Raw genomic sequence first — 26,597 nt, 5'->3', positions numbered from 1 at the left:
CGCACAAGAGTTTGAGCCAAATTATGCTTTGGTACTGGGTCCTCAATGTCAGATCTGCTACGTTCTTTAGCATACTTGTCCAACTTCACTGGAACACCTTGAATAAAAAACAATATAATATAATTAAGCTGCTTGCGCAAACACAGAAGGAAGAGGATTTATTGAGAAAGTGATATCCTTACAATAATAGATAGCTTTTTCCCAGAAGGATAGATGACTCCCGCTTGGGAACGCTGACACGTTCAAAGCAATTGTTGATAAAACACTATCACCCTTGGGAAGTTGTAATTTTGCGAGTTATACCGATCAATCAATTTTAGGGCCTCATCTACTTGATAAAACAAATTAAATTAACAAGCATTACAAGAGATATGATATATATATATATATAAATAGTTAAACAAATAAATCAGTTGTAAGAGAAACATTATATATTTATTTGTTTTACTATTTATTTGCATGCATGCATGAGAGTACCGTTGTAGGTTCTCACCGTAGTATCCGGAAAATATTACTTGTATAACAAGGCGAACCCCGGATCTGTCTGCAAAGGGCCTAACACCACCTTGCTCGTCTTGAGTGACTGACAAGTATTGGAAAGTTTCCTTGTGATCATATGTGGCGGCCAGGTGGACCGGTAGAAGCCTAAACTTGTTGCTAATATACAACAGCCGGGGATGTTTTCGCACCAGAATAACCGCAGCACACGTGTTGCCAACAATAGCAGCGAAACTAAGTACAGTTTGGCCATAAACATTTTTATGTTCGAGGGCCTCAATCGGCATTTCTTCCACCAAATTCTTCACGACATGGATTCCCTTGTTTCTTGCTTGGACTGCTACGTGCAGTGCATTCTCCAAGTTCGAGTTGATATTTGCAGTGACTGCATATTGGTTTTTCTCAAAGAATTTCTTGGCGCTCTCCCAATCGCCTTCTACAGCAGCTCTGTGCAATGCTATGTATTTCCAGTACTCATCAACGCTATCTTAAAGGTAACAAGATAATTAATTAGGTTATTAAGGTATCACCAAATCATTAACAAATCATTAATTATCTTGCACATTGTGCAAGATAATTAAGGTATCACCAAATCATTTGGTCTCGTTTGTTCCCAAAGGTAACAAGATAATTAATTAATTGTTAGGAATAAAGTAAAACAAAGAATTTATATATAACAAATCTAATATGAGAAACAATTAATAGAAAATCAACGCTAATGTAGTTTAATTTGAACTAGGTATAGAAATCTTACCTATCTCTACCTGATTATGGATTAGGTCCAACACAATTTAGATTATGACAACAATCTAAAAGACAATTAATATCATTGTAATCAAAAATCTATTTATACTTGACTAAAAGTATACATATTTAAACTAACAATCTTATCTCATTAAAGACAATTAATAATAATATTCACAGTTAACATTGAAATCAAATTTCTAAAATTGTCTGCGTTCTTTGTTTTTGTTTAGTATTTTCCACATTCTTCAAATTAATGAAAATGTACCTTGAATGGGAGGCGCAGGTTGATGATTCCCTTCAGGGGAGAATTGGTTTGGTAGGACACGCCTTGTGTAGTCTCGGTCAGCTACAAAAATTAAGAAAGGTAAACAATAATTAAGGAGAAAATGCATGATGCCGCAAATTAATTAACCAACTAATTATTAATGACTTGAGAGCTTAATTACCAAGACGAGTGACCATGCAGTCTATGAAATCGAGCTTGGCATCATAATGAGCTTGTAATGAATTAGTTGATGCCATGCTTTATTACGTTGCCACAACCTACATTCCAATCAAAGCCACGTCTCTTAATTTTGCATTGGAAAAGTTTCGTTATATCTCTTATAATTTGAGTCACATACATAGCACCCCATATAATTTATTTTGTTTTTGAATTTTTTTTAATTTTTAACAGAGACAACATCCATCAATTTACCCAAATAGGAATTAGAGTTAATTGGATTTCCTCTGTCCCCTCAAGGCCACCCCTATTGTTAAAATTCTCAATGTAAATTAATTATTTTTTTCTTAGAGTTCTCTTCTCTCTTTATCTAAACTTTATATATATTTTTGTTAAAATTTGAAATCTAGTTATAAACTAAAAAACATTTTTTTTCCAAATATATCACAATTATAAAAAATATTTTTTTAAATTACAAAAATATATTTTCTAATCCTTAACTAATATATACATAAATTTGACACAATTGTGTTTAGAAAATCCATTTTTTTCTAAAAATATATTTTTAGAAAAATATTATATATATATGCAAAATATTATACATATAAATATTACATATATTAATTTATATAAATTAAAAAAAAAAAGGCTTCTCAAGGTGTTGTTATTGCTTTTTCACACAAAAAACAAGGGGCGATGCTTTTAGATCCTCTTCCCAAGGTCCCTTACCCAAATCAGCGATCGGTAAGTCTATTGAAGATCAAATCGAAGTAAAGATGTTGTAGCTTTTGTTTGGAGATGTTAGAACTTTTGCCTGAGTATGAGCTTTGGACCGCTTTAGAAGTGTGTTTATTCATTTTTATTGATTTTAAATTGAGGCAGCTTAGGACCAGACTTTCTAAAAATTTCGGAGCCAATATCACAACAATTAGAGTTGAGACTAGACTGGTTTGGCCCTAACTTGTCTAAACTCTTTTTCTTCTTTGTTTTCAATATAAAATTTAATAAAAATGTATAAATATTTAAAATATATATATTGTCCAGACAACAATTTTTATAAAAAATATTTAAATAAGAATCAAAATAATGCAACATTCTAAATTTAACTTGCAACTCCATAAAGCAAACTAAACAATAAACAAATTAGACGTTCCTACTAATAACTCTCAACGAATTTATTAATATGTAGTATTATTATAAATAATAGTTTAAAATAAATTATTATTTATATTCTCAACTGATTTTTATTCCTGGACTAGTGTTGGATCAAAAACTGGTCATCTCCAACACCAGGACTAAGGACTTAATCGAGGTCCACTCAGTATTGGATTTGATCAATTAGTGCAGATCAAATTTTTTGGTATGGATCAAAATTTAAACACCGTTGGATATCTTTTACAAGAGAAGGAAGAGGCATTAATAGAGAATTTAGGAGAGGGAAGAAAAACTATGAAAAAGGAAGAAGTGAAGAAAAACACAGATTTGCAGATTAAGGAAATGGAAGAAGAAAAAGGTCGAGAGAAGAAGATTTACCATGCAATCGTCAGGGATCAAGCTGTGGAACCACAACAGCGACAAGTGAAAACCCTAAGTTTAGCCTTTTTTTCACCAATTAAACTTTTTACAAATATATAACACTACAAGATGGTTGACTTTTTCCGACGGTTAAAAAATTGCCGGAAAAAGTAAAAAAACCGCCGGTAAAACTTTTACCGGCGGTAATTTAATCTGCCGAAAATATGTCCGTCGGAAAATATTACCGGCAGTTTTTAACCGCCGGGAAAAAAAATTTACCGACGATTTTGTTGAACCGCCGGTAAAAATAAGCATTATCAGCGGTTTTAAACCGCCGGTAATAATATTATTACCGATGGTTTTAAACCGCCGGTTAAGGAAAAACTTTGCCGGCGGTTTAAAAACCACCGGTAATGGACCATTTCCTCATTCTATAACATTGTGTGATATCTTGCAAGAAAATGGACCATTTCACTGATCTTAAAACATCAACAAACATTTAATTTTTATTAAAAAAAATAAGATATATAATTTAGGTAGCATAATTCAAAACATACCACAACTCCATTTAGTATACCAACTAAGCCTAAACTCAACTACCACCTATTATACTAAGCAACATACACCATACTGAACCCCTATCATACCAAAATCTTGGCAACTATGATAATAACCTTGTAAAATTTATGGTCATGGATAGACATAATCATTTAGATAGAATCTATGTAGTTGATGGGATGATGATAATGATAACTACAAGAGGTCAATCTACTACAGCAGCAAGTTTTGCTAACCAGAAGTTTCATATTTGAGTCAACCTCTACCCAGCTAGGGTTTTAGTGTTGAAGCCTTGAATTTCATGTCAAACCTAAAGCACCTCTCAATCCCTTTACCACCATATTATGTACTCGGTGAACACTTTTTTTCTGCACTCTCTTCTCCATTTCTGGTTCAAATATGGAAACTACTAAATCTCATACATTTACATAGATGTAAAGGAGATCTATTGTCTGTGCTCCTTAGGGAGTTGCTATTGTACTGTGATTAAATATTACAATTCCTGTACCACCCATATGACAACCTGCTATGCTGCTACCTAATATTTGCACCAAGTAGAAGATTCTTCAATACCCTAGGAGAACAACTTCAAATACAAAAGACACAGGAAACTCTCAACTGAAAGAAAACTTATTTTCAAGACTGAGTTTACAATCTCTTGTTCTTATTAGTTATTAACCACAGTTATAAATAATATACAAACATTTATGCACCCAGATGCCCAAATATTTTCAACATTAAAAAAAAAAAAAATCCAAACGTTAGAATTTTAAGAGTATGCAAATACAGACATTAGAACATAATAAAAATACCCTGGTTGTTTCAATTGAATTAATCATTCCAAATATGTAAAAAACAAAGGAAATAATTCCAATCCACCTAAGAGGAAATTTGTTATGATGCATCACAGTATTGATTACATCCCTTAGATTCATTAACATGCTCAATGTGAAAATTCAATTAACAAATATGGTTAGCATTAGCAATCAACACCTCAAATTTATGGTGAACAGGAAAGTACTTAATTAACTAGAAAAACACCTCACATTTATGGTGATTTTTAATTAATCCATGAGGTTTCTAGGAAGCCTGCAATTTAATCTGCAGGACTGCTTCAATGTCTTGACAGTTTGAATCTCTTAATTTCTTGCATCAGTGGATAACCTAAATTTGAGTTGTCAATGGAACCCGATAAAAAATTGTGGCTGGCCAGGTATAACCGTGGCAAAGTCTTATTCTTGTTTTGTCCAAGTCCAAGGTAGCTCATCATCCTAATTGCATCTATAAATACAGACACCAACTTAGCCTATAAATGCAACCAAAATCAAAGCACAAGCATATCATAGCATCACCACTAACTGGTAAAACAAAAAGCAGCCAAATATTATTAGTGATCCGTCTTCGTGTCAAGCAATATTATGGGTTTGCTTGGCAGCCAAATATTCAGATTTCAACCACTAATTACATAAGCATCAATAACGTATTCTTAGTTGATATATTTGCACAAAAATGCCCTTGTATTATATGAACTGAGATTTCTTATGTCTTTCCACTAATCAAATCATAACATAGATGATGCTACTGATCTGGAACGGAGAAACAGAGGATCTGGGATAACACGTAAGATTCATACGTATAGATAGATAAATAAATGATAGAGATACATTATACACAAGCTGGAGACAAACCTGATCAAGGAAGAACAACTATTGCGGAGCAATCGAACTGTAATTTACCCCAATTCCAATCACCACTTCTCTAGTTGCATGTGCGACTGATTAGTAAGCGAGGGAGGGCGAGGCAGAGGGCGAGGCCGACTGAGAGTGACCGAGGGAGGGCGAGGCTGACTGAGAGTGATCGAGGGAAGGCGAGCGAGCGAGGGAGGGCGAGGTGAGGCGAGGCGAGGGAGGGAAGGCGAGGCGAGCGAGCGAGGGTGATCCAGCAAGGGCGAGGGTGATCGAGGGAGGCAGCGAGGCGTGAGGGTGATCGAAGGAGAGAATCGGTTAGGGTTTGCAGGGGGGATTTTGGAAGAAATCGAAGGGGTTAAGGGGAAGAACGCGGGGGCATTATATAGATCCCATCCCCGGCGGTTTTAAAACCGCCAGAAAAGGGTAAACATAACCGACAGTTCGAAAACCGCCGATTATGGTCTAGATCCTATCCCCGGCGGTTTTAAAACCGCCGGTAAAGGGTAAACATAACCGACGGTTCAAAAACCGTCGGTTATGGTCAACATCATTGGCGGTTTTAAAAAACCGCCGGGGATGTGTATGCTAAAAACCGTCGGTCATGTTGACCCCATCACCGGCGGTTAATACAAAAACCGGTAATGGTAATGTTTTCCCGACACTTAATAAAACCGCCGAGAAAATTTCGCCAGCAATACCACATTTCCTTGTAGTGATAATTTTCGTGAATGTCATTATCAATAATCCTTTTTTTTTTTTGAAAAGTAACATTTATGCTTTTGGTACATATGAGAATATAAGAATTAAAATAAAAAATAACATTGATGTGTATAGTATTTTAAACACTTTCTTAGAAAGTATTTTAAAATTTGAAAAATATCCTTATGACTTAAAATAAAAATTTTGTATCCATAAATTGACATTTGTTAAGTATCGATAATTCATCAAAATATCATATCTAGGAAAATATATACCAAAATATAATATCAAAAATTCAAATTAATTCTCCAGTACGTTTATTATTTTTTATATATTATTATCTAACCAAATTTTATAATTATTTATAATAAACAAGATGATATACACAAGAGCAATATTATTAAAATATAAAAGAGCAATATTTTTAATCAAAACCCACAATAAAAGGGAAGACACCCAAAAGTTACCCCATGTGATGCACGAAAATGTCTCAAATGTGTCGTTTCAGTGTTTTCAAAATGTTTCCCATTTTCAAAACTCCAAAAACATAAAAGAAACACATTTTCAGGCCGTTTCTACAATCTTATAAACATTTTGGGGCCATTTTGCAATATGTTGAAAATAATAAAAATGTGTTTTCGATTTGAAAATGCATTTTTGATTCAAGGGTTGTCCTAGTCTCTACCCCTCTAACCGTCCCCTTATCATCATTCCCCTTTACCGGTTGGTTGCTCGATGCTTGGTGCCACCATTAATTCATAATTCTGATTACTTAGTGTTGTTGTCGATTCACAAACACAAAATGGGCTAAGCCGTTGTCAAATCACAAACACGAATTGATGTTTCCATGTTCGATGTCACTGTTTTCGCGCAACACAAATTGATTTATAACTTTGATTCCTCGGTACTTCCATCAATTAACAACTCCAATTGCTCGGTGTCACAGTCGATTCACAAACACAAAGGATTTGACTGAGTTGGCTCTTCGATCAACGATCGGCGACCAATGACCAACAACTGACGGCAACTATCCGGCTTCTCTCCTTATATGTATTTATTTCAGTTTTGTATTATATTATCTATGTATATATATTATGTACATATTTATTTATGTTATATGAATATACTAGGGAATGCCCGTGCCTAAAGGCACGGTGTAAATAATATTTTGTAAATAATATTATTAATGTTGTATAATAAAAAATAAAAAAGTTAAATTAAAAAAAATACTTTACAATTTGAACAAATTAAATTAAAAGTTAAATATCAAATAATACATACCAGTTAGTGCTATTGCTGCCAATCAAATATTAAAAAAAAATAAAATATCAAATATTACTGCTACTGCTGCAAATAGAAATTAAAATTAAAATACACACCAATTAGTGCTACTGCTGCCAATCAAATTATAATTACATAAAAAAATAAACATTATATTGTCATTCACCAAAAGAGTGAGTTAAAATTTTACAAAAAGTAGGTTAAACATTTACAAAATATGTATACTTTACAAAAAATGTGTCAATAACATGTCTTTAAACATGTGTTTGCCCGAACTTCCTCCTCATTACTTTCCAAAAAATCTTCGTATCAACTTGTATGTATCCCCAATGAGGAACATGCACAATAATCTGGTAATTTGTGAAATAAAAAAAAATATAGATTAGTACATTTGTTGGAAATATACATATCAAAATATACTTTGAGATTGAAATTACCTTATTACATCCCCATCGAAGCAAGACAGTTGTATTTCTCCTTTTAAGCTCCATATATTTTTCCATCCAATCCTACAGAAGTCCATATTTCAAATTATTATCAAATTTAAATTTTAAAAAAAGTTATATAATCAATAGAAATAAATCTACATGGTTACCTTCTGAACACTACAACAACACTTCAGGATAAACAATATTTGTAGTAGAATCCAAACAATCTTTAGGGAGCAGAATACTTATACGATCAAATGATGTACATCTGGACAATGCCACATATAATTGCCCATGGCTAAACACTGGTATGCGCAAATCAACCCCAACAAATTTCACAGATTGTCCTTGAGATTTATTAATGGTCAAGGCATATGCCAATCGGACTGGAAATTGACGTCTTGTCATTTGAAAAGGCATTTCTGAAGAAGATGGTGCCAAAGATATCCTTGGTATGAATGCCAAATTGCCAAACTTTTCTCCAGTTAAAATTTGAGCTTCAATTATGCGAGTGTCGCACCTAGTAACCATCAATCTTGTACCATTACATAGTCCATCTTTCGGTGCAATGTTTCTCAACAATATTATAGGACAACCCACCTTCAACTCTAACCTAAAAGTTGGCAACCCAGGAGGATCCAATGAATTTAAATATTCATTAGGATATCTATTTGTAATAGTAGGATCGACTTCATTATCTCCAGACATTTTATCTGCTGCAAGATAAGTATGTAATCTCCCTGGAAAGATATTCAATGCAGTAGTATTGATGTCACTGACATCATCGTTACGCGCAGACAGAATTGTGCGTTCAGTTAAAAATGTTGGGGTTGACGTCTCTATTATGTTCAATCGTGGGTAAACTGTAGAGAGTAATTCATTCAAATCTTGACATTTGTGTATTGTTGATGGAAGGTTAATGATTTCTTGAGGATTGGTCCCAATCTAAAAAAAGTGAAATCAATAAAAAAATAAGAATGAAAACACAATTTATTAATTTAAAATAATCTATATAATATGGCACAAATGTTATAGTAGTGTTACCTCCATCAAGAAATTTGCAAAATTAGCATTTTCACGGTCTTCATGATTCAAGCGCATATTCAAATCCAAAGTTAAGATATGTATATGCTTCCATAGAACAGAGTGTCTTAATGATGCATTCACAATTTGCTCACGAACTCCTTTGGGTATAACTGGTAAGATTTGTCGAAAGTCTCCACCAAGAACAACAGTAATACCCCCAAATGGCTTGTCACTATCACAAATATCCCTCAATGTATGATCAACCGCCTCAACACAATATCTATGTTGCATCGGAACTTCATCCCAAATTATGAGTTTTGTTTCTCTAAATAACTCAGCTTGTAATGATTGTTTACTAAGCCCACAATTTGAATTTTCCAACACATCTAATGGGATGGAAAATGTTGAATGTGCAGTGCGACCTCCGACCAGTAACAATGATGCAATTCCAGATGAAGCCACAGTAATAACGATATGCCCAAGGTTGCGACATTTTAATGCTATCGTATTGTACAAAAATGTTTTCCCTGTTCCAGCACCCCCATTCAGAAAGAAAACAACTCCTTTATTTTGAGAAACTGAAGAAGTGATTGTGTTATAAGCATTCCGCTGTCCATTGTTGAGACAATCAATGGAAATTTGTGGATCTGTCTGTTGTGCCTCACTCTGCAATTGTCGATGTTCGAATATCAATCGATTACCAACTACTGCACTCCAATTTGCGGTAGGTTGTGGCATGGGTGGGAAGTCAATTAAACTTTTGCCTGATTCATGAAGCATTTGATTCAAAAGATGGAGACCATAATCTTTAATTTGAGCCTCAGTTGGGTTAGAAATGGCAAACAATGTACGAATCTTATGTGCAAGATCATCACATATATGCGTTGAGAATTGATTCCATAATGCACATGGATTTAGTGGAGAGCACTGGGTAAGAATAATACTAAACAATCTCCTCAATTGATATCCAGTTTTCATAACTACAGCCTTTCAAGCATTGTATCCATTCTTCATCATCTTCTAAAAGCCCCCTTGCAACACATGCTAATTTAAATGTATCATGCACAACATTATCGACCGTGCGTAAAGACTGAAACGACTTTGGTCCTTTAACAACGGTTAGTAACAAACGTAGATAAAATCTTTCACCACAATTAGGGCTAGCAAAATACATTCTACCAATTGCATATCCCCTTTCTCTTGATTTCCATCTCTTTTCAGACTTGAGCCAAACATAATGTTGTGGAAATTCTTGATAAGTGAATGGACATTCATCTTCACTGCCAGCACAATATGCAAAGAAGCCAGTAAGAGTTGACATTTGTTGACCAACTCTAGATTGAATCGTTTCTAATGATTCTTCTGGGTTAAAAACAACGCGATGCATTCCAGGTAAATGCAGTGCCAATCGTACAACTGTTGGCATCTCTGCATGCAAAGGATGACCAAATATTCGCCAAGCAGCTTCTGGAGGGCCAATATACCTTGCATCGAGATATTGTTGAATCTCATTTATCATTCCCAACACCATCGTTGTACGATCATAACCCTTATAAATGTACTTATGTATATACTTGACACATCTCATTCCAGCACAAACTTCCACATTTATATGACAATTGAAAAGTTTAAAAAGATATGCATTGTATGGTACGACATCCCTGTTATCAACTTCTTGCCCCCTCACAGTATGTACTTGACCATTATTGCGACGACGATAGATAGGGTATCCATCTTGATCCATAGTTGTTGTTTCTGTAAAAACTCGAGGGTATCTCTTAGTGCATCTACCATTTTCCATACATGGTGCTTGCGGATTTCGAGCACCACACGGTCCATGTACCATACAACATTTGATAGTTTCAAAAAGCATAGGATCATCTTTTGGGTCTGGAAATTCTGCAGAGACTAATTTATCTACTTGAGCACATGTCCGAATTTTGTCTAGGCCTTTAAGAAATAAAAGTGCATGCATATGAGGGAGGCCTCGTTTTTTAAATTCAATTGTAAAAACATGTGCAACTTTATTTCCAAACACTTTATTTGTTTCTATCACCTTCATCAAACATTTTCTCTTCAACTCAAAAACACGGGCAATTAAATCAGGACGATCAATAGGTTTTTGATGTGGAAATAATGCTGAAGTAATTTCTGGCCAATTGGGATTTGCAGTCATGGTCAGGAAAATATCTGGGTGTTGGTTGTATCGCGTGATAGCCATTGAATCTTGAAAAATTTCAAACATATGTCTAGGACTACCAGTAAACGAAGATGGCAAAACAAACCTTTGACCAATTTGACCAGGTCGCACATAATCTGGATCCATATCCGACAACTCTTGGTAAAGCTCAGCCCGAAGTTTCCCTTGATTAAGCTTGTAGTATGTCAATCGATTTTGCTCAGTTGCAGCCCAAGCATCTACCAAAAACTCTTGAAATAGTTTCCCACCTCTCAAAATTGTTGAATACTCTGTGGATCGTTCAAACAAACGATAACTATAAAAATCCATTTGAGTAAGTCGATCAGTTGAAGGTCGATCATACTGAACATTCCACAATTTCAGCTCAGGTTCCCATCCAAGCTCACCATATGGAAATAATAAAACATAATGTAATGGAAAATATGCTGGGTGACATTCATTAATTTGCATTAACTCATTATTTCCTCGAAAATGTAAGATAATATCTCTCATTCCACTTGCCTCTGTTCCATCACCTGGTATTACAATCGCAATCTCATCTGCAGTTGGTAGGTTATACCGACGTCGATCAGTTCTTGAATTGTAATGAAGATGAGCTGGTATATTGTGTCCTGCCGAGTCTAATTGATGTAAAATGACATGAGCCTGGCGAAATTTATCTACAAATGCATTGACTTGCAACAAATTATCCTGAATAGTTTTGAGAACATCCCTTCTCAAGATAGGATTTCTACGATTACGAATTTCTAAAGCTGAATCAGGGTCATAGATATATAGTTGAGCATAACTCGCATCCTGCCCTGGTTGTGGTTGTAGCGATCCTGTTCGATGTCGCAATTCCCCATGAATTGTGAATGATGTAGGGCCCTTTCCACTGAGTACTCTAGGATCTAATGTAGCACCAAGACTCGTAAAAGCATTGGCTGCGTTGTACACTCGAGTATAACTTCGAAATGATTTTGATTGATCATTATTCCCATCATACAACGCCTGAAGTGGTGGAGGGGGTGTAATAAGTAAAGGTAGCCTAACCTTTCCTTCTAAACAGCAAGTTCCGAATAAGGGGCGCTTCATAGATGATTTTGTCAATTTTTCATCCATCCAATGTAAGGCTGAACAATAAGGACATAATACATCCATCTTGCCAAGATAATGACGGTAAGAATCTTTGTGTACTCGGACGTCAATTGATGTACTCATAGGCATATCTTCTAATTCATCATCCGTACACAAATCTTCTTAAAGAAATTGATTTATAGGAGTAGACCTATGAATATTTGTGTATAAATAAAAATTTGTAAAACAAAACGGTATGAGTAAAGTATGTATTTCAAGATTATACACAATAGTTTACCGATTTCTTTGCGGAGCCAAAGATGTGATTGGTATAGAAAACGAATGTGTAGAATGATGGGTAACCATTATTCGTTTTTCTGCCGAATAAGAATCTTCAGTTATTGTTTCCCACTCCAGGCGAGTGCGATCACGACGAATTGGTGTTAAAGAAGATTGTCTTGGGTTAATACATTCATTTGATTTTTCTCGTTCTCGTCGCAAGCGTTGTCCCAATTGATATGCAGAACATGACTTTTGAATTTTTTCACGTTCTCGTCGTGCACGCTGGGCCAATGCAGCTTTTGATAACACATTATCATTGTGTGCCTATAATGAGAATATTTTAGGAGTATGCACTTGTTAGTTTAAAGACACTACCCATCTCTTTAGCGTGTGATATTTTCTAATTTCCTTTTCACTCTTCTTATTCTTTCCTTAAAAACTTCTTATACGGAAAATAAAAAATAAAAAAAACTATATTATGTAGTTTCCTATTTTTGTTTTATGTTTTTCTCTTATATATTTTCTTCTCTTATTCGTTTTCTTCTCTTTTTAATAGACAAACATATTAAAAATTCAGATTAATGCTTACTTTAACATGTTTTAGAAAAATATTTCACATTCAATAAAAAGAATTTTGAATAAATATTTGAAAAAAAAAACTTTTTAAAAATATACATAAAAAAGAGTATATGACACTATGTAATTCCTAAAAAAATCTATATGATAATATTCGAAAAAGAAACTTTTAAAACTTGTTGAGAAACCATACCACATGATGTACTTTTTTCTTTCCTTTGCCAGAAGAGATAGCCTTTTCTTTTTCCTTTGCCTTTGCCTATAATAAAAAATAAGTAGAATATATTTATAAATTATTTTTAAAATGGTAAGAAAATGTATATCCTTACCTCACGAATGCGAATAGCATTAAGGTCACGCTCATCGCGAATAACAACATTAACGTTTCTTTCTTGAAGAAATTGAACCTATACATACAAACATGTTAAAGTGATAAATAAAACTTTATACACATAAATAAAAAAATTAGTAAAGGGAATTGATATTACGGTTCAGTGTAAGTCTCCATCCTCCTATAAAGTATGAGGAAAAAAACATTCTATTAGAAGAAAATTAGATATGATAAGTTTTTTTTAAAAAAAAAAAAAAAAAATAGGCCTTACATTATAAGAGAGGTACTTAAAATTATATGAAGAAAAAAAAAACTTACTTGACCAAAAATAGTGATATTGTCCATAACTGTTGTACTTCAACCTAAAAATGTTTAATTGGCAATGTCATGTTATTTCCAAATCAGTTGCTACCAAATCAAATAATAAAATTTAATATTTTATTTAAATAAATAACTGTAATGGATGGAAAATACTTAACAGGTTATAGTCAAGATGTATTTTAACAATCACATTAAAATAATAAAATTAAAATTGGAGCACAACAATTGTCCAAATTTGAACTCTTATCTTTCCTAGCTGACTACAGTTTTATATAAATGAAATTAAAACCAAAATCAAAGCCTGATATGAATAATTATCACATGGAAAGTTCAAACATAAATTTAGGCAAAAAAATAAATTTCAACAGATAATAATGTCATTTTATAAATAATAATGAATAATTATTTTATACACACATTTATATATATCTATATATACACGAACACACATAGCTGTCATGGCAACCGTTGCCCGTTGCTTACCGCCATGGCTGCGGCCATCAATGGAGGGATCCCTGATCCGAGGTCGAAGAATCTTCTGTTCCTGACAGTGAGTGATCAAAAACCCTTCCCATGGGTCAGGAACTCTTGGTTGGGGAACACGTTTTTTTTATGTTATTTTAACCAATTTCATAATTAGTTATTCTTTTTATGTTATCCTTTTTGAGTAACCAATTTCAATTTACACCATTGGTTTTTTTACATTGTTAGTTTTTTTATTTAAAAAAATTTAAATGTTATAGTCCATAATTATTTTTAAAAAAAATTGATATTTAGAATACTTAATTGATATTTAAAATTAAATATTAATTTTTTAAAAAAATAAATTTTTAAAAAATTGCCACGCATGGAGCATCTTTTGCCGCCCATACAGATATATACACATACCCATACACATACATGTGCTACATAAATATATATGTGAAACTTTATTTAAGAGAATACCATTTGACAGAAAACATTAAACATTAGACAAAGAGAGAGAAGCAAACATTAGATTCCATTTGGAATGAGCAAATATTAAATTCCAAACATTAAACATTGGATTCCAAACGTAACTCGAATGAGAAGCAAACATTATATTGCTTTTGTGCATACATAAACATTAAACATTAAACAAAGAACAACAAACATTATATAGTCAAACGTAACTCAAATGAGCAAACATTAGATTCCTAAGAATATAAAACATTAGATTGCTTCTGTGCATACATATAAAATTTAATTCCAAAGAACAATGAACATATATGTATGTAAACAACGAACACCATCGTTTTTGGCGTACATTACATACATACATACACAGAAGGGGCGACGGGGACGGCGAGGCAAGCTGTGCTGTGGCCGGGTGGAGGCGACGATTGGTGTGAGCAGCTGCAAGGGCGACAGCGGTGGCTGGGTGGGAGCGATGGCGGTTCGAGCGGCCGTAGGGGTAGGGGAGATAGAGAAAGAAAGAGAATGAGAGGGGAAGGGATAGAGGCAGAGCAGCCAGCAGGGGTTTGGCGCTTTGAGAGAGAAAGAGAGAGAGAGAAAGGGAGGGGCCGGGACAGAAGAGAAAGAGTGTGTGCGTGTGAGGATGGGATGGTTTTGGGGGGGGGGGGGGAAACATAGCTTGATCTTAACCATTGATGAAAAATCAAAACCCATCTCAACCATTGAAAAAATGTCCCCCTCACATTTGTGTTATACAATTCAAAAATCTTTTGTCGGCTGTCATGGTTGTGACCATCAATTGAGGGAACCCCGATTTGAGGTCGAAAAAACTTGGGTTCACGACTGTGAGTGGTCGAGAACCTTTGTGTTCCCCGACCCCTATGGGTTAAGAATTCTTGGTCGGAGAACACGTTTTTTTTTATGTTATTTTAATTAAAAAAGATTTTATTATAATAAAATAAAAAGGTAGAATTAATAAAATTAAAAAAAATCTTGAATTAAACGTTTTTTTCTATTGGGCGCATGAGCCTCCTAACCCAAGAAATTGTTATTCCTACAAAAATATAATTATTTAATTACACCTTAAATTCTTATGTCATAATTACATAAAGAGTAAAGTGTTATCAATAAATTATTTAGTGGTATGGTAACACACCCATAGTTGGCATGAAAAACGTTTAAATTCAAAAATAAAGTATAATAAACATACATTGATTAGTAATATATTTAATATTTTTTAATCATTAAGCAACTTAGCACCTACCCAATAGCAAATACCTATTAATTTCTTTTTAAAGAAAAGAGGCAGTGTCATAGAATTAATGATAAATTTAAATTTTTAAAAAGTTATTAGCATTAATGTTATCAAAAACATATATTGAAATTTTCGCCCATTATCATTTTTTTTTTCTCCCAAATTGGGAGTGATAAAACATAAAAGATATAGAGAAAGAATAGAGAAGAACCCTATTTCATTCATTTTCATTTGTTCCGCCAAATGATGAGATCCAAATAGCAGAGTTTGAAAGGATTGAATTCCACATCAATATATAACATATATGTTGAAGAGATTTAGGAAATTAGGACATATTAGTTAGTCTAAGAAATCTAAAAGACAACTACAATCGATATTTTTATATTTTAAAAAGACATAGCATTTATTTTTAAAACATTTAAAAATTCTCAAAAGTAATGTTTTATAAAAAAATAAAAATTATTTCGTGAAACTAAATAAACACTTAGGTGGCATTACGTACAAAAAAAAATTTTGGTATTATAATATATAATATATAATTTTTATTATATATAAACACAACAATGTTACTTTTTTAAGATTTTAATTCATATTCTTTCATGCACGCCAAACACAAGAATATTAATAATAATGAATAATGAATAATAATGAATAATTATAAATAATAATGAATAATCAATAATAATGAATAACTTTTTGAGTAAAATAACAAATATTAAATTTATAAAATAATAATTATTCATTATTATTCATTATTCATTATTATTAATATTCATAATATAATTATTATTAGTCATTTTATAAACAATTTATAAATTTTTAAATGACAATTTAGTCACGTCTACTGTTGAAAATAATCTATAAATTGTTTTAATATAAATTTTAATATAAATTTCAGTCTTAATATAAATTGTTTAAAAATAATTTAGTCACGTCTACTGTTGGTGTCTTTTTTTATTTAAAAAATTTCAATTATGGACTATTGAAAGCAAAGGCTAGGTTTAAATAGAAATAATAATTAAAGTATTTTTAATCCCCTCACTCAAGCTTAAAGTATAATTTTATTTACTTGTGATTTCTCTTCTTTTTGTTTTTTTATTTAATTAATTTGGTGCAATCAATCAATGGTTATGTCGTGTGAGTTAAAATCTGTTAATTAAAGTATTTTTTAATAAATCTGTTAATGATTGATTAATTTTTGCACACCATTTTATATACAAACACACACAGTAACTATAATTAATTAATTAGAAATATCATTAAATGTTCTCATAATTAATTAATTAAACACACACAGTAATTATATACAAATGGCTAACTTCCGTGAGAAACTTCCAAGACACAGTGAGTGCCTCCTGCCAGCCCTCAGCATATATACAAACACACAGTAATTATATACACACAGTAATTACATACAAACACAGACATTGGATATGCTCACAAACACAAACATAAACACAGTGATATACAAACACAGTGATATACACACAGTCGCGTATATACACAGAAACTAAAGAAATATATATGCACAGTGACTATATACATACAAACACACAATGACTATACATACAATCACAAACACAAACATAAACACAGTGATATACACACAGTCGCGTATATACACAAAAACTAAAGAAATATATATGCACAGTAACTATATACATACAAACACACAGCGATGGTCCATGGAGCTTCAGCAGTCACGGACAAACACACACAGTCGCGATGGAGAGAGAGATAAGGAATGATATATATGAGATGGAGATACACATATATATACCTTTGAGCTGGGTTGGCAGGGCGTAACGGCAGTGGGCGGCAAAGGCGACGATGCAGGGCCTTTGAGAGAGAAAGAGAGAGAGAGAGAAGGGGAGAGGCTGACAGAAAATGGGTTTGACAGAGAGGGAGTGGCAAAGGAGAATGAGATGTGATGCGTTTGGGGGGGAAAAGCCACTAATCTCAGCCATCAAATCTTTAGAAAATCTATCTCAACCATCCAAAAATATCCCCCTCACATTTGTCTCTCAATTTCAAAAACCATCCTCCCTTATTATATAGATTGTGTATGAATATATGTAATACTTGTTTTTCTAATATATGTAATACTTATAATCATGTATGTAATTCTTATTATGTTAATGTATATAATACTCATAGAGTATTTACTGTAAATGTGTGTAATACTTATAGAATTTATATTTATATTTGTTTGAATGTATTATGAATTTATGTTTATTTTTAAATTGAATAATCTTTTTTATATAATTTTCTATATTAAAAATTGTATTTATAAAAAGGCAACTATATATTTTTTTATTTACACATTTTCCCACTTTTTCATTTCCTACTTTTTTGAAAAATGTCATTTTTCCATTTTCATTTTGTATCATATCTGTTTCAGTGGCATGGCAGAATCAAGATCTTGGGTCAAGGGGAGCAGAACTCTCAAGTGTTTATACTAATTTTTTTTGACATTATTTAATTACCTCATCTTTTATATTTCAGGAAAGACAAGTGTTAAAGGGCATAATAATTTGTCACCACCATAGCAATATGACACCAACAAATGCTAAAGATAAAAAACCAACACGAAGAGAAGAAACTTCACGTGGCACCAAGACACCCAACACAACAAAAGATCCTTGTCATAGACAAACAACACCAATCAATAAAAACCTCACAACACCAACGGCACATGAACATAATTTTAATATATATATATGATAAAGGAATATTTACAGGGGGCAATTTTACTGTACTACCCCTGGGAGGTTACCATTAACTCGGAGCCATGTGTGCCAGTAAAGACCAATATGCGATCGCCACGTGTCAAGACTTAGGAGCTCCGCTTATCTTTATAATCTTTATTATGATTTTGAACTGGAAAGAGATAAAGAAGAAGATTAAGTCAACCAATGATATCTTTAAATATCCCAAGAATTATCTCTATTAGGGAAGATTATCTTTTCTCCCCATGGAAAGGGGATCAACGTCTCTTTTTGAAATATATCTTATCTCCTAAGGGAAAGGGCACGGGACATCTATAAATAGAGGGCAACCTCTACAGGTATGGGGATCTGACTCCTAAGGGACTCTTTGATTATCCTTCATTACTGTTATTATACTCCTCAAAAACCCTACGAACTGACTTAAGCGTCGGAGGGATCACGGGGAGCAAGTCCCCACCCTTTTTGCAGGTACTTGGTTCAAGACAGAAGAAGGTGATCAGCTCCGCATCATCAATTGGCGCCCACCGTGGGGCCCGTTGTCTTTTCTTTCTGTCTACCAAGCACAATCTCAAGCCGCATGAAGTCAAATCAAATCAATTGAGAAAGAAAATATTACATATTTGCAATAATCGCATTAATGGTATGTTCTTCCGTTAATATTTATATATCTCCCTGTTTTGTTTTTGCAAAAAAAATCTCTCGTATGAAGAAACTACGTGTGGATGCTTGGAAGAAACAGAAAATAAAAAAATATCAGGAGACCTCATATGTATCAGTCATTAATGGTGTGCAATCATCAATTGGTATGTATATGGCTTCTCGTTGAAGCAGAAGCAACAGGCATTCTATAGATGATATATATATATTATATATCATAAGACTTTTCGTGAAAGCAGGAGCAAGTTTGGCAGAATCATAGATATATATATATGTATATGTTGGAGAAAAGCTAAATCGTGGAAGCCTGGAGTAAAAACAGAGGTGTTATATTATATATATAACATTAACTGGAAGCTTGCTGGAAAAGGGGGCAATACCCAGGAGCCCAACAGCAGAAGCACAACAGCAGCCATGGATGAGCCAGATAATGGCCGCAGCAAGTAGTGAACGTGGCAGAGGATCGAGGCAAGACCGGCAGCAGAGCACGGCCACGGAAGGCCAACCACCACAAATCACGATCGCAGCAGAACCAAATGACGGATCGCGCGCTGGCAAAGGCCGTGGGCCGCGAGCCGCAAGTCCTTACGAGTGGCTGGCATGACTGACGGCAGATCCCTTGGAAGCAGAATCTGACATACTTTAGCTTCATCTTCTCCAACGCTCATTCCTTACAACAACTTCAAGAGTCTTTGGGTATGGCAAAAAATATATATATATGAATATTTTCTGGTTGTTGGGTTTATATCACAGATTGCAGAAGTTGAAAACCTTGAAGAGGGGACTCGACACCTCGCAATTGAGTTTGTCGTTACCCTTACCGAGGCTAGAGAAAGAGTGTCTGGTATAATGAGGAAGTTTCCCCAGGTTATCAACTGGTTATTGGCCATATTAATGAATATGTTGTTAGATATTGAGGACAATCTTGCTTGGCATAGTACAGACACTGAGCACGAGGATGCAGGGGATACCAGTAACTATAATGTTGGGCAGGAATGCTTGGATCGGCTGTTTATGGCAGTAGGTTGAAATACAATTGTGTTTGTTGTATCAGCACAGGTACCGGCGTATTTGGCAGTTCCCAAATGGCAGAAGCATCATATATGCTACTCTGATAGCAATTGCCCAATTGCAAAGGGTTACCGGCTTCACACTGGAATGCTCCCTCATTTTATATGGAAATCTCTGACTCAACGGATACTAAGGACTAGGAATCCCAAAAATTTCCTTCGGGTATGCTGTGAGTATCGTGGTTGGGCTAACATTGCAACAAAAGCTGCGGCAACTACAGGAACTGTAACAAGAGGGGGCCTTTGATATGGTGAAGCTGATGTGCTTGAATCCCTGGTCGCTAAAAATATATATGTTGGTATTATTTAATTGCGGACGTAGACATTACGTCGAACCGCGAAAACAAAACTCACTCTGATCGCAGATGTAGGCGTTACGCCAAATCACGAAAATAAAATATTATTATTCTTTAATTGCGAATGTAGGCATTTCGCCGAACCGCAAAAATAAAATATCAAATATTCTTTAAAATCTCGGTCATCAACTATAATCCAAGCTATCATGTGCATATGAAGACCGAAGGTTCGAAAGGCCTCGACAACGAAAGTCAAAGGATCAGATGTGATCCTCGGGGGGCCCCGAACCCCCGAACACTCAAAAACAAAGGATCAGATATGATCCTCGGGGGGCCCCGAACTCCCAAACACTCAAAAACAAAGGATCAAATATGATCCTCGGGGGGCCTCGAACCCCCAAACACTCAAGATGAAAGGATCAAATATGATCCTCGGGGGGCCTCGAACCCCCAAACACTCAAGATGAAAGGATTAAATATGATCCTCGGGGGGCCTCGAACCCCCGAACACTCAAGATGAAAGGATCAAATGTGATCCTCGCAGGGCCTCGAACCCCCGAACACTCAAGATGAAAGGATCAAATGTGATCCTCGCAGGGCCTCGAACCCCTAACCAGTTCGGAGGCTACGAACCTCCGCCAAATGAAGACCAAAGGGGACCACCCCTACTAATTAAGGCACCAGTTCGGAGGCTACGAACCTCCGCCAAATGAAGACCAAAGGGGACCACCCCTACTAGTTAAGGCACCAGTTCGGAGGCTACGAACCTCCGCCAAATGAAGACCAAAGGGGACCGCCCCTACTAATTGAGGCACCAGTTCGGAGGCTACGAACCTCTGCCAGATGAAGACCAAAAGGCATCAGTTCGGAGGCTACGAACCTTCGCCAAACGAAGACTAAAGGGGACCATAGCCTCGGCCAGTGGCCCCCGAAGACAAGGCACATAACCTCGGCCAGCGGCCCCCGAAGATGAGGAATGCAGCCTCGACCACCATAACCTAGGCCAGCGGCCCCCGAAGACGAGGCAAGCAGCCTCGGCCAACAGCCCCCAAAGACGAGGCACGCAGGCTCGGCTAGCGGCCCCCGAAGACGAGGCAAGCAGCCTCGGCCAGTGGCCCCGAAGATAAGGCACGCGACCTCGGCCACCACAACCTCGGCCAATGGCCCCCGAAGATAAGGCACGCGGCCTCGGCCAGCGGCCTCGAAGATAAGGCAAGCGGCCTCGGCCACCACAACCTCGACTAGCGGCCCCCGAAGATGAGGAATGCGGCCTCGACTAGCATAGCCTCGGCCCTAGGCCAAAAATAACTATAAAAATATATGTACTGATTTAAGAGCTGACCCTTTTTCTACTATAGGAAAATTCTCGAACGTCACTATCACCTCGAGCGACCTAATCACCCTTTGCATGGGAAGACTGAAAAGGCACCGGGAGACTTAAGAAGCGAATTCAGCATCCGAGACTGCTAACCCAAATTTTTAGCAGAACTTTTTTACAGAGGCTCAGAAAAACAGTGACAACTACTCCTTCAGCTGCCCAACCTCCTTACTCGATCAGCTCAAGGAGTGGGGGGGCAAGTGCTAAGGGAATATTTACAGGGGGCAATTTTACTGTACTACCCCTGGGAGGTTACCATTAACTCGGAGCCATGTGTGCCAGTAAAGACCAATATGCGATCGCCACGTGTCAAGACTTAAGAGCTCCGCTTATCTTTATAATCTTTATTATGATTTTGAACTGGAAAGAGATAAAGAAGAAGATTAAGTCAACCAATGATATCTTTAAATATCCCAAGAATTATCTCTATTAGGGAAGATTATCTTTTCTCCCCATGGAAAGGGGATCAACCTCTCTTTTTGAAATATATCTTATCTCCTAAGGGAAAGGGCACGGGACATCCATAAATAGAGGGCAACCTCTACAGGTATGGGGATCTGACTCCTAAGGGACTCTTTGATTATCCTTCATTACTGTTATTATACTCCTCAAAAACCCTACGAACTGACTTAAGCGTCGGAGGGATCACGGGGAGCAAGTCCCCACCCTTTTTGCAGGTACTTGGTTCAAGACAGAAGAAGGTGATCGGCTCCGCATCATCAATAGGGCAAGTGATAAGGGAATATTTATAGGGGGGCAATTTTACTGTACTACCCCTGGGAGGTTACAATTAACTCGGAGCCATGTGTGCCAGTAAAGACCAATATGCGATCGCCACGTGTCAAGACTTAGGAACTCCGCTTATCTTTATAATCTTTATTATGATTTTGAACTGGAAAGAGATAAAGAAGAAGATTAAGTCAACTAATGATATCTTTAAATATCCCAAGAATTATCTCTATTAGGGAAGATTATCTTTTCTCCCCATGGAAAGGGGATCTACCTCTCTTTTTGAAATATATCTTATCTCCTAAAGGAAAGGGCACGGGACATCTATAAATAGAGGGCAACCTCTACAGGTATGGGGATCTGACTCCTAAGGGACTCTTTGATTATCCTTCATTACTGTTATTATACTCCTCAAAAACCCTACGAACTGACTTAAGCGTCGGAGGGATCATGGGGAGCAAGTCCCCACCCTTTTTGCAGGTACTTGGTTCAAGACAGAAGAAGGTGATCGGCTCTGCATCATCAATATATATATAAATTAATAACAATTTGTTTTTACATCAAATGATATGTTTTTTTTCAAAGGCTCGCAGCAAATTTTACATCACATTCCACAAAACATGTGGGTAAATTATTTTTATTTTATTATATATGTATTTTTTTATAACAAAGAAGCCAGCGCCGACTCAAGGCATATATAGGGCACTAAGGCCTGTGCCTAGGGCCCCCAAAAAATAAGAGGAGCAAGAGACCCAAATTTGGAGACGCTAGAGAAAGGGAGATGAGGGTTGGAGGAGACTAGTTGACACTAGAGGCGACATTGAAGAGAAAGAGATGAGACACTAGAGTATAAGAGGAGATGCCAAATGAGACGCATACAGGACGACAGTAGACGCCAGATGGAGAGAGATGAGCAAGAGACGTTGGAGGTGGAGGACATGAGGAGACCAAAGGATGCCGGAGGTAGAGGAGACGCGATCACGTACTCACACGAGAAAAAGAGAGAGCAAGAGAGAGAGATGAGATTGTGGAGGACTGAGGATGAGAGAAAGAAGACCAAGGGACGCCTGACGATGGGGTGGTGGAGGATTGAGAAAGGGAAGAACGAGACCAAAGAACACTAGGGGGAAGGTAAAGAGTCTCACTTAGGGCGCGTTTGATAGCCTAAATTTTCCAAGAAAAAGGTAATTTTTCCATCCATTTTCCAACTTTTGCATTGTTTGATAGTATTTTTTTCCAGGGAACTCATTTTCCAACTTTTGCTCACGTGATGCCATTTTCCTCTAAATCAAGGAAATCAAATTCTTTGGGGGGCGGGGGGGAGGAGATGGAATTTTCCTGGCAATTGGAAAATGGAGTTGGGTGGCCGCTCGCAGGTTGAGGGGTTTTTGGGTTTGGGAAGGGGGGGGTGTTATATAATAAATATAAATATATATATAAAAAGTAAATAAGTTAAATTTAGGATTGTTATTTAATAAATAAATATATAAATATTATAAATATATGTATAAAAAGTGAATATGTTAAATTTAGGATGGTTATTTAATAAATATAAATATATAAATATATATATAAAAGTGAATATGTCAAAAATTATATATAAATTATTTCTTTAGAAAATAAAAAAAATTAATTTTGTAGTTTCATTTTTTGAGAAAATAATTTAATTAATTTAAAATATGTTATTATTTTAATTTTTTTGTACAAAATTTAATATTTTTTAATACATTTTCACCATTGAATTTCATGGAAAATGTGTCATTTTTCACGAAAAATAATGCCTATCAAACATGAAATGTCAAGAAAATTATCCAATTCTATGGAAAATATTACCAATCAAACACCAAAAAATGGAAAATAATATCATTTTCTAGGTAGAAAATTATACCAATCAAACAGTTTAAATTTCTAATTTCCAGAAATTCATTTTTTCTAGAATTCAATTCCCTGGAATTCATTTTCTTTCCACTCAAATTCCACCATTGTAATCAAACGCACCCTTATATCATTTGCTAGATGTACTTGTTGTATTAAATGTTGAGATTTGACAATTGTCAATTGACATTTGACAACATGAGAAAGAAAGAGAAACAGAGAGAAAGATAAAAGAAGGAAAGGATTACAATTTAAGTCCAATCATGTCACCAAAAAAATTAAATAATTTGATTATATTGTTAATTAAAAAATATTTACCTTTTAAAGATAAATACAAAATTTTCATTAATAATTTTATATTTCAAAAAATAAAATATAATTTTTAATATTTATTTATATTATTAAAGGGTGATGAAACAAATTTCTGTCTTAAGACCACAAATACAATTAAGCTGGCCCTAAAAAAAGCCATACCCACAACCTTTCTTTCACAAATACAATTTCTGTCTACGATATGCACACTAGAAAAGCGAGCCACCTAAAGGATGCATACAAATAGAGCAAAGATGATATGCATGTCCTCTTTACTTTTCCACAAGTAGATATACAATTTTGATTGTCTGAATTACATTTATGCGAGTGTGTGTGTGTGTAAGCATCAATGAATCATGATTGCCCGTATGTTCTTGAACCATGATTCATGACAAAAACAAAAGAGTAGCTAGCATGAAACATCACATGTAAACTATAGCATTACAGGCGAAGAAGAGAGAACACACAAGAAGCTTGAATATGTACCTTATGTCAGAGCAACATATCTATCCATATATATAAATATATATATATATATATATAGCTTCAGAAACGTATGCAATTGATTTTGAAGCAGTTTGAGGATATCAAACCTTGTAGCTTTAGTGCTTTACCCTTTAATTTGAACACTTGAAACCCTCCAAATCCAATGTGTGCTTCAAAAGCCAATTATTCCCGACTTTCAGGACCTAACCCAACGAGTACATCTCCAGCTCCCTCCGCCAATTTCTTGGCCCTCCTTTCTTATCTCTTTGGAGGAAGGCTTAAGTCAGCCAAAAAGTCTTTAATTGTTCTCACATTTTGTTGTTTCCAGCAAAATTCAGAGTAAATTTAAATTTTATTGGTTGTCTGGACTGCTTTAATCTCATGCCATAAGACAAAAAACCTACCCTTGTCTTTTTGCACATGCCTCAGCTGAGAGGCTCCTGCATGCCCCATCTATTTATGTTCGGGCCCCATCAGTGGTGGTACAATTTTGTCTCATCCCAATTCTATCCATGTCTTGACTGGTGGATGGGTTTTCTTTAGCTGTAATGTAGAATTATAGGTATGCACTCGTAATGGAATCCACGTAAAATAGCAAGTCGTAGCTAGGTCCGAAATTATTGGTGTTTTCAAACGTCAGTAAAAATAAAACAGAACTCCATAGATCAGTTGGAGTGTACAAGAGCATCGTTAATTTACTTAAAAAATGTGAGTGTCAGCAAAAATTATTGGCGTTTTATGGTTTTACCAGTGTTTTCAAATGTCAGTAAAAATTAAAAAAAAATGATTAAATGTATAAACAGTAGTTGCCCCTTCTCACCAAAACATACTTACTAACTGCTTCAACCACCATCTATTCTTGCTCTCAGTTACTTTGTTCTACTAAGGGTGTAGCCCTTAGTAAAACAAAGTCTGTAAATTGTCTTTGAATGTCATGATTCCTACAAAACACTTGAAATTTGGTGGATGAAAACTATCTCCACAATTAATACATAGTTTGAAAATGAAACAACTACTCTCTTTTTCAACTACAACCTTGAATTGCTTGAAACGTTTCAAAGGCTTATGTCCTATATGTTCCATCCCACATTTTAAACCTAACTGACCCTAAACTAGTTACATTGCAGGATTGATTATTACCCATTAGGTGTAATACCCCATGTTTAGATAAGGTTGCCATGTAATTTTAATAAGTTTAGAATACCGAAAAATTGGCTTGATAATAGTTA

General features: G+C 35.1%; 2 protein-coding genes across 15 annotated transcripts; both read right to left on the bottom strand.

Annotated features, from left to right (window-relative positions):
- Window positions 1-324: 324 nt before the first annotated feature.
- LOC127805631 (uncharacterized) lies at window positions 325-1,767 on the bottom strand. Its single transcript, XM_052342382.1, has 4 exons — window positions 1,692-1,767; window positions 1,511-1,591; window positions 478-985; window positions 325-328 (listed from the first exon to the last, which is right to left on the bottom strand). Exons 1-4 carry the CDS (start codon window positions 1,765-1,767, stop codon window positions 325-327), a joined length of 669 nt encoding a protein of 222 aa, XP_052198342.1.
- A 5,745-nt stretch (window positions 1,768-7,512) lies between these two features.
- Window positions 7,513-25,688, bottom strand: LOC127806909 (uncharacterized). Of its 14 annotated transcripts, none has more exons than XM_052344499.1 (7): window positions 25,476-25,688; window positions 14,132-14,192; window positions 13,326-13,403; window positions 13,190-13,255; window positions 12,437-12,744; window positions 7,866-7,937; window positions 7,513-7,778 (listed from the first exon to the last, which is right to left on the bottom strand). In XM_052344499.1, the coding sequence occupies exons 2-7, from the start codon at window positions 14,147-14,149 to the stop codon at window positions 7,715-7,717; spliced, it is 606 nt and encodes a 201-aa protein (XP_052200459.1). In that variant the 5' UTR covers window positions 14,150-14,192; window positions 25,476-25,688; the 3' UTR covers window positions 7,513-7,714. The 14 variants fall into 14 exon arrangements, with proteins under 14 accessions (XP_052200459.1, XP_052200457.1, XP_052200458.1 ...); XM_052344497.1 differs by lacking the exon at window positions 14,132-14,192 and adding an exon at window positions 13,646-13,689; XM_052344498.1 differs by lacking the exon at window positions 14,132-14,192 and adding an exon at window positions 13,646-13,689 and having other exon boundaries at window positions 25,497-25,688.
- Window positions 25,689-26,597: the final 909 nt, after the last annotated feature.

This window comes from Diospyros lotus, chromosome 7, assembly GCF_014633365.1.
Source record: "Diospyros lotus cultivar Yz01 chromosome 7, ASM1463336v1, whole genome shotgun sequence".
Taxonomy (NCBI): Eukaryota; Viridiplantae; Streptophyta; class Magnoliopsida; order Ericales; family Ebenaceae; genus Diospyros; species Diospyros lotus.
The sequence above is the reverse complement of the archived record's forward strand: the minus strand, read 5'-3'. Positions and strand labels throughout refer to the sequence as shown.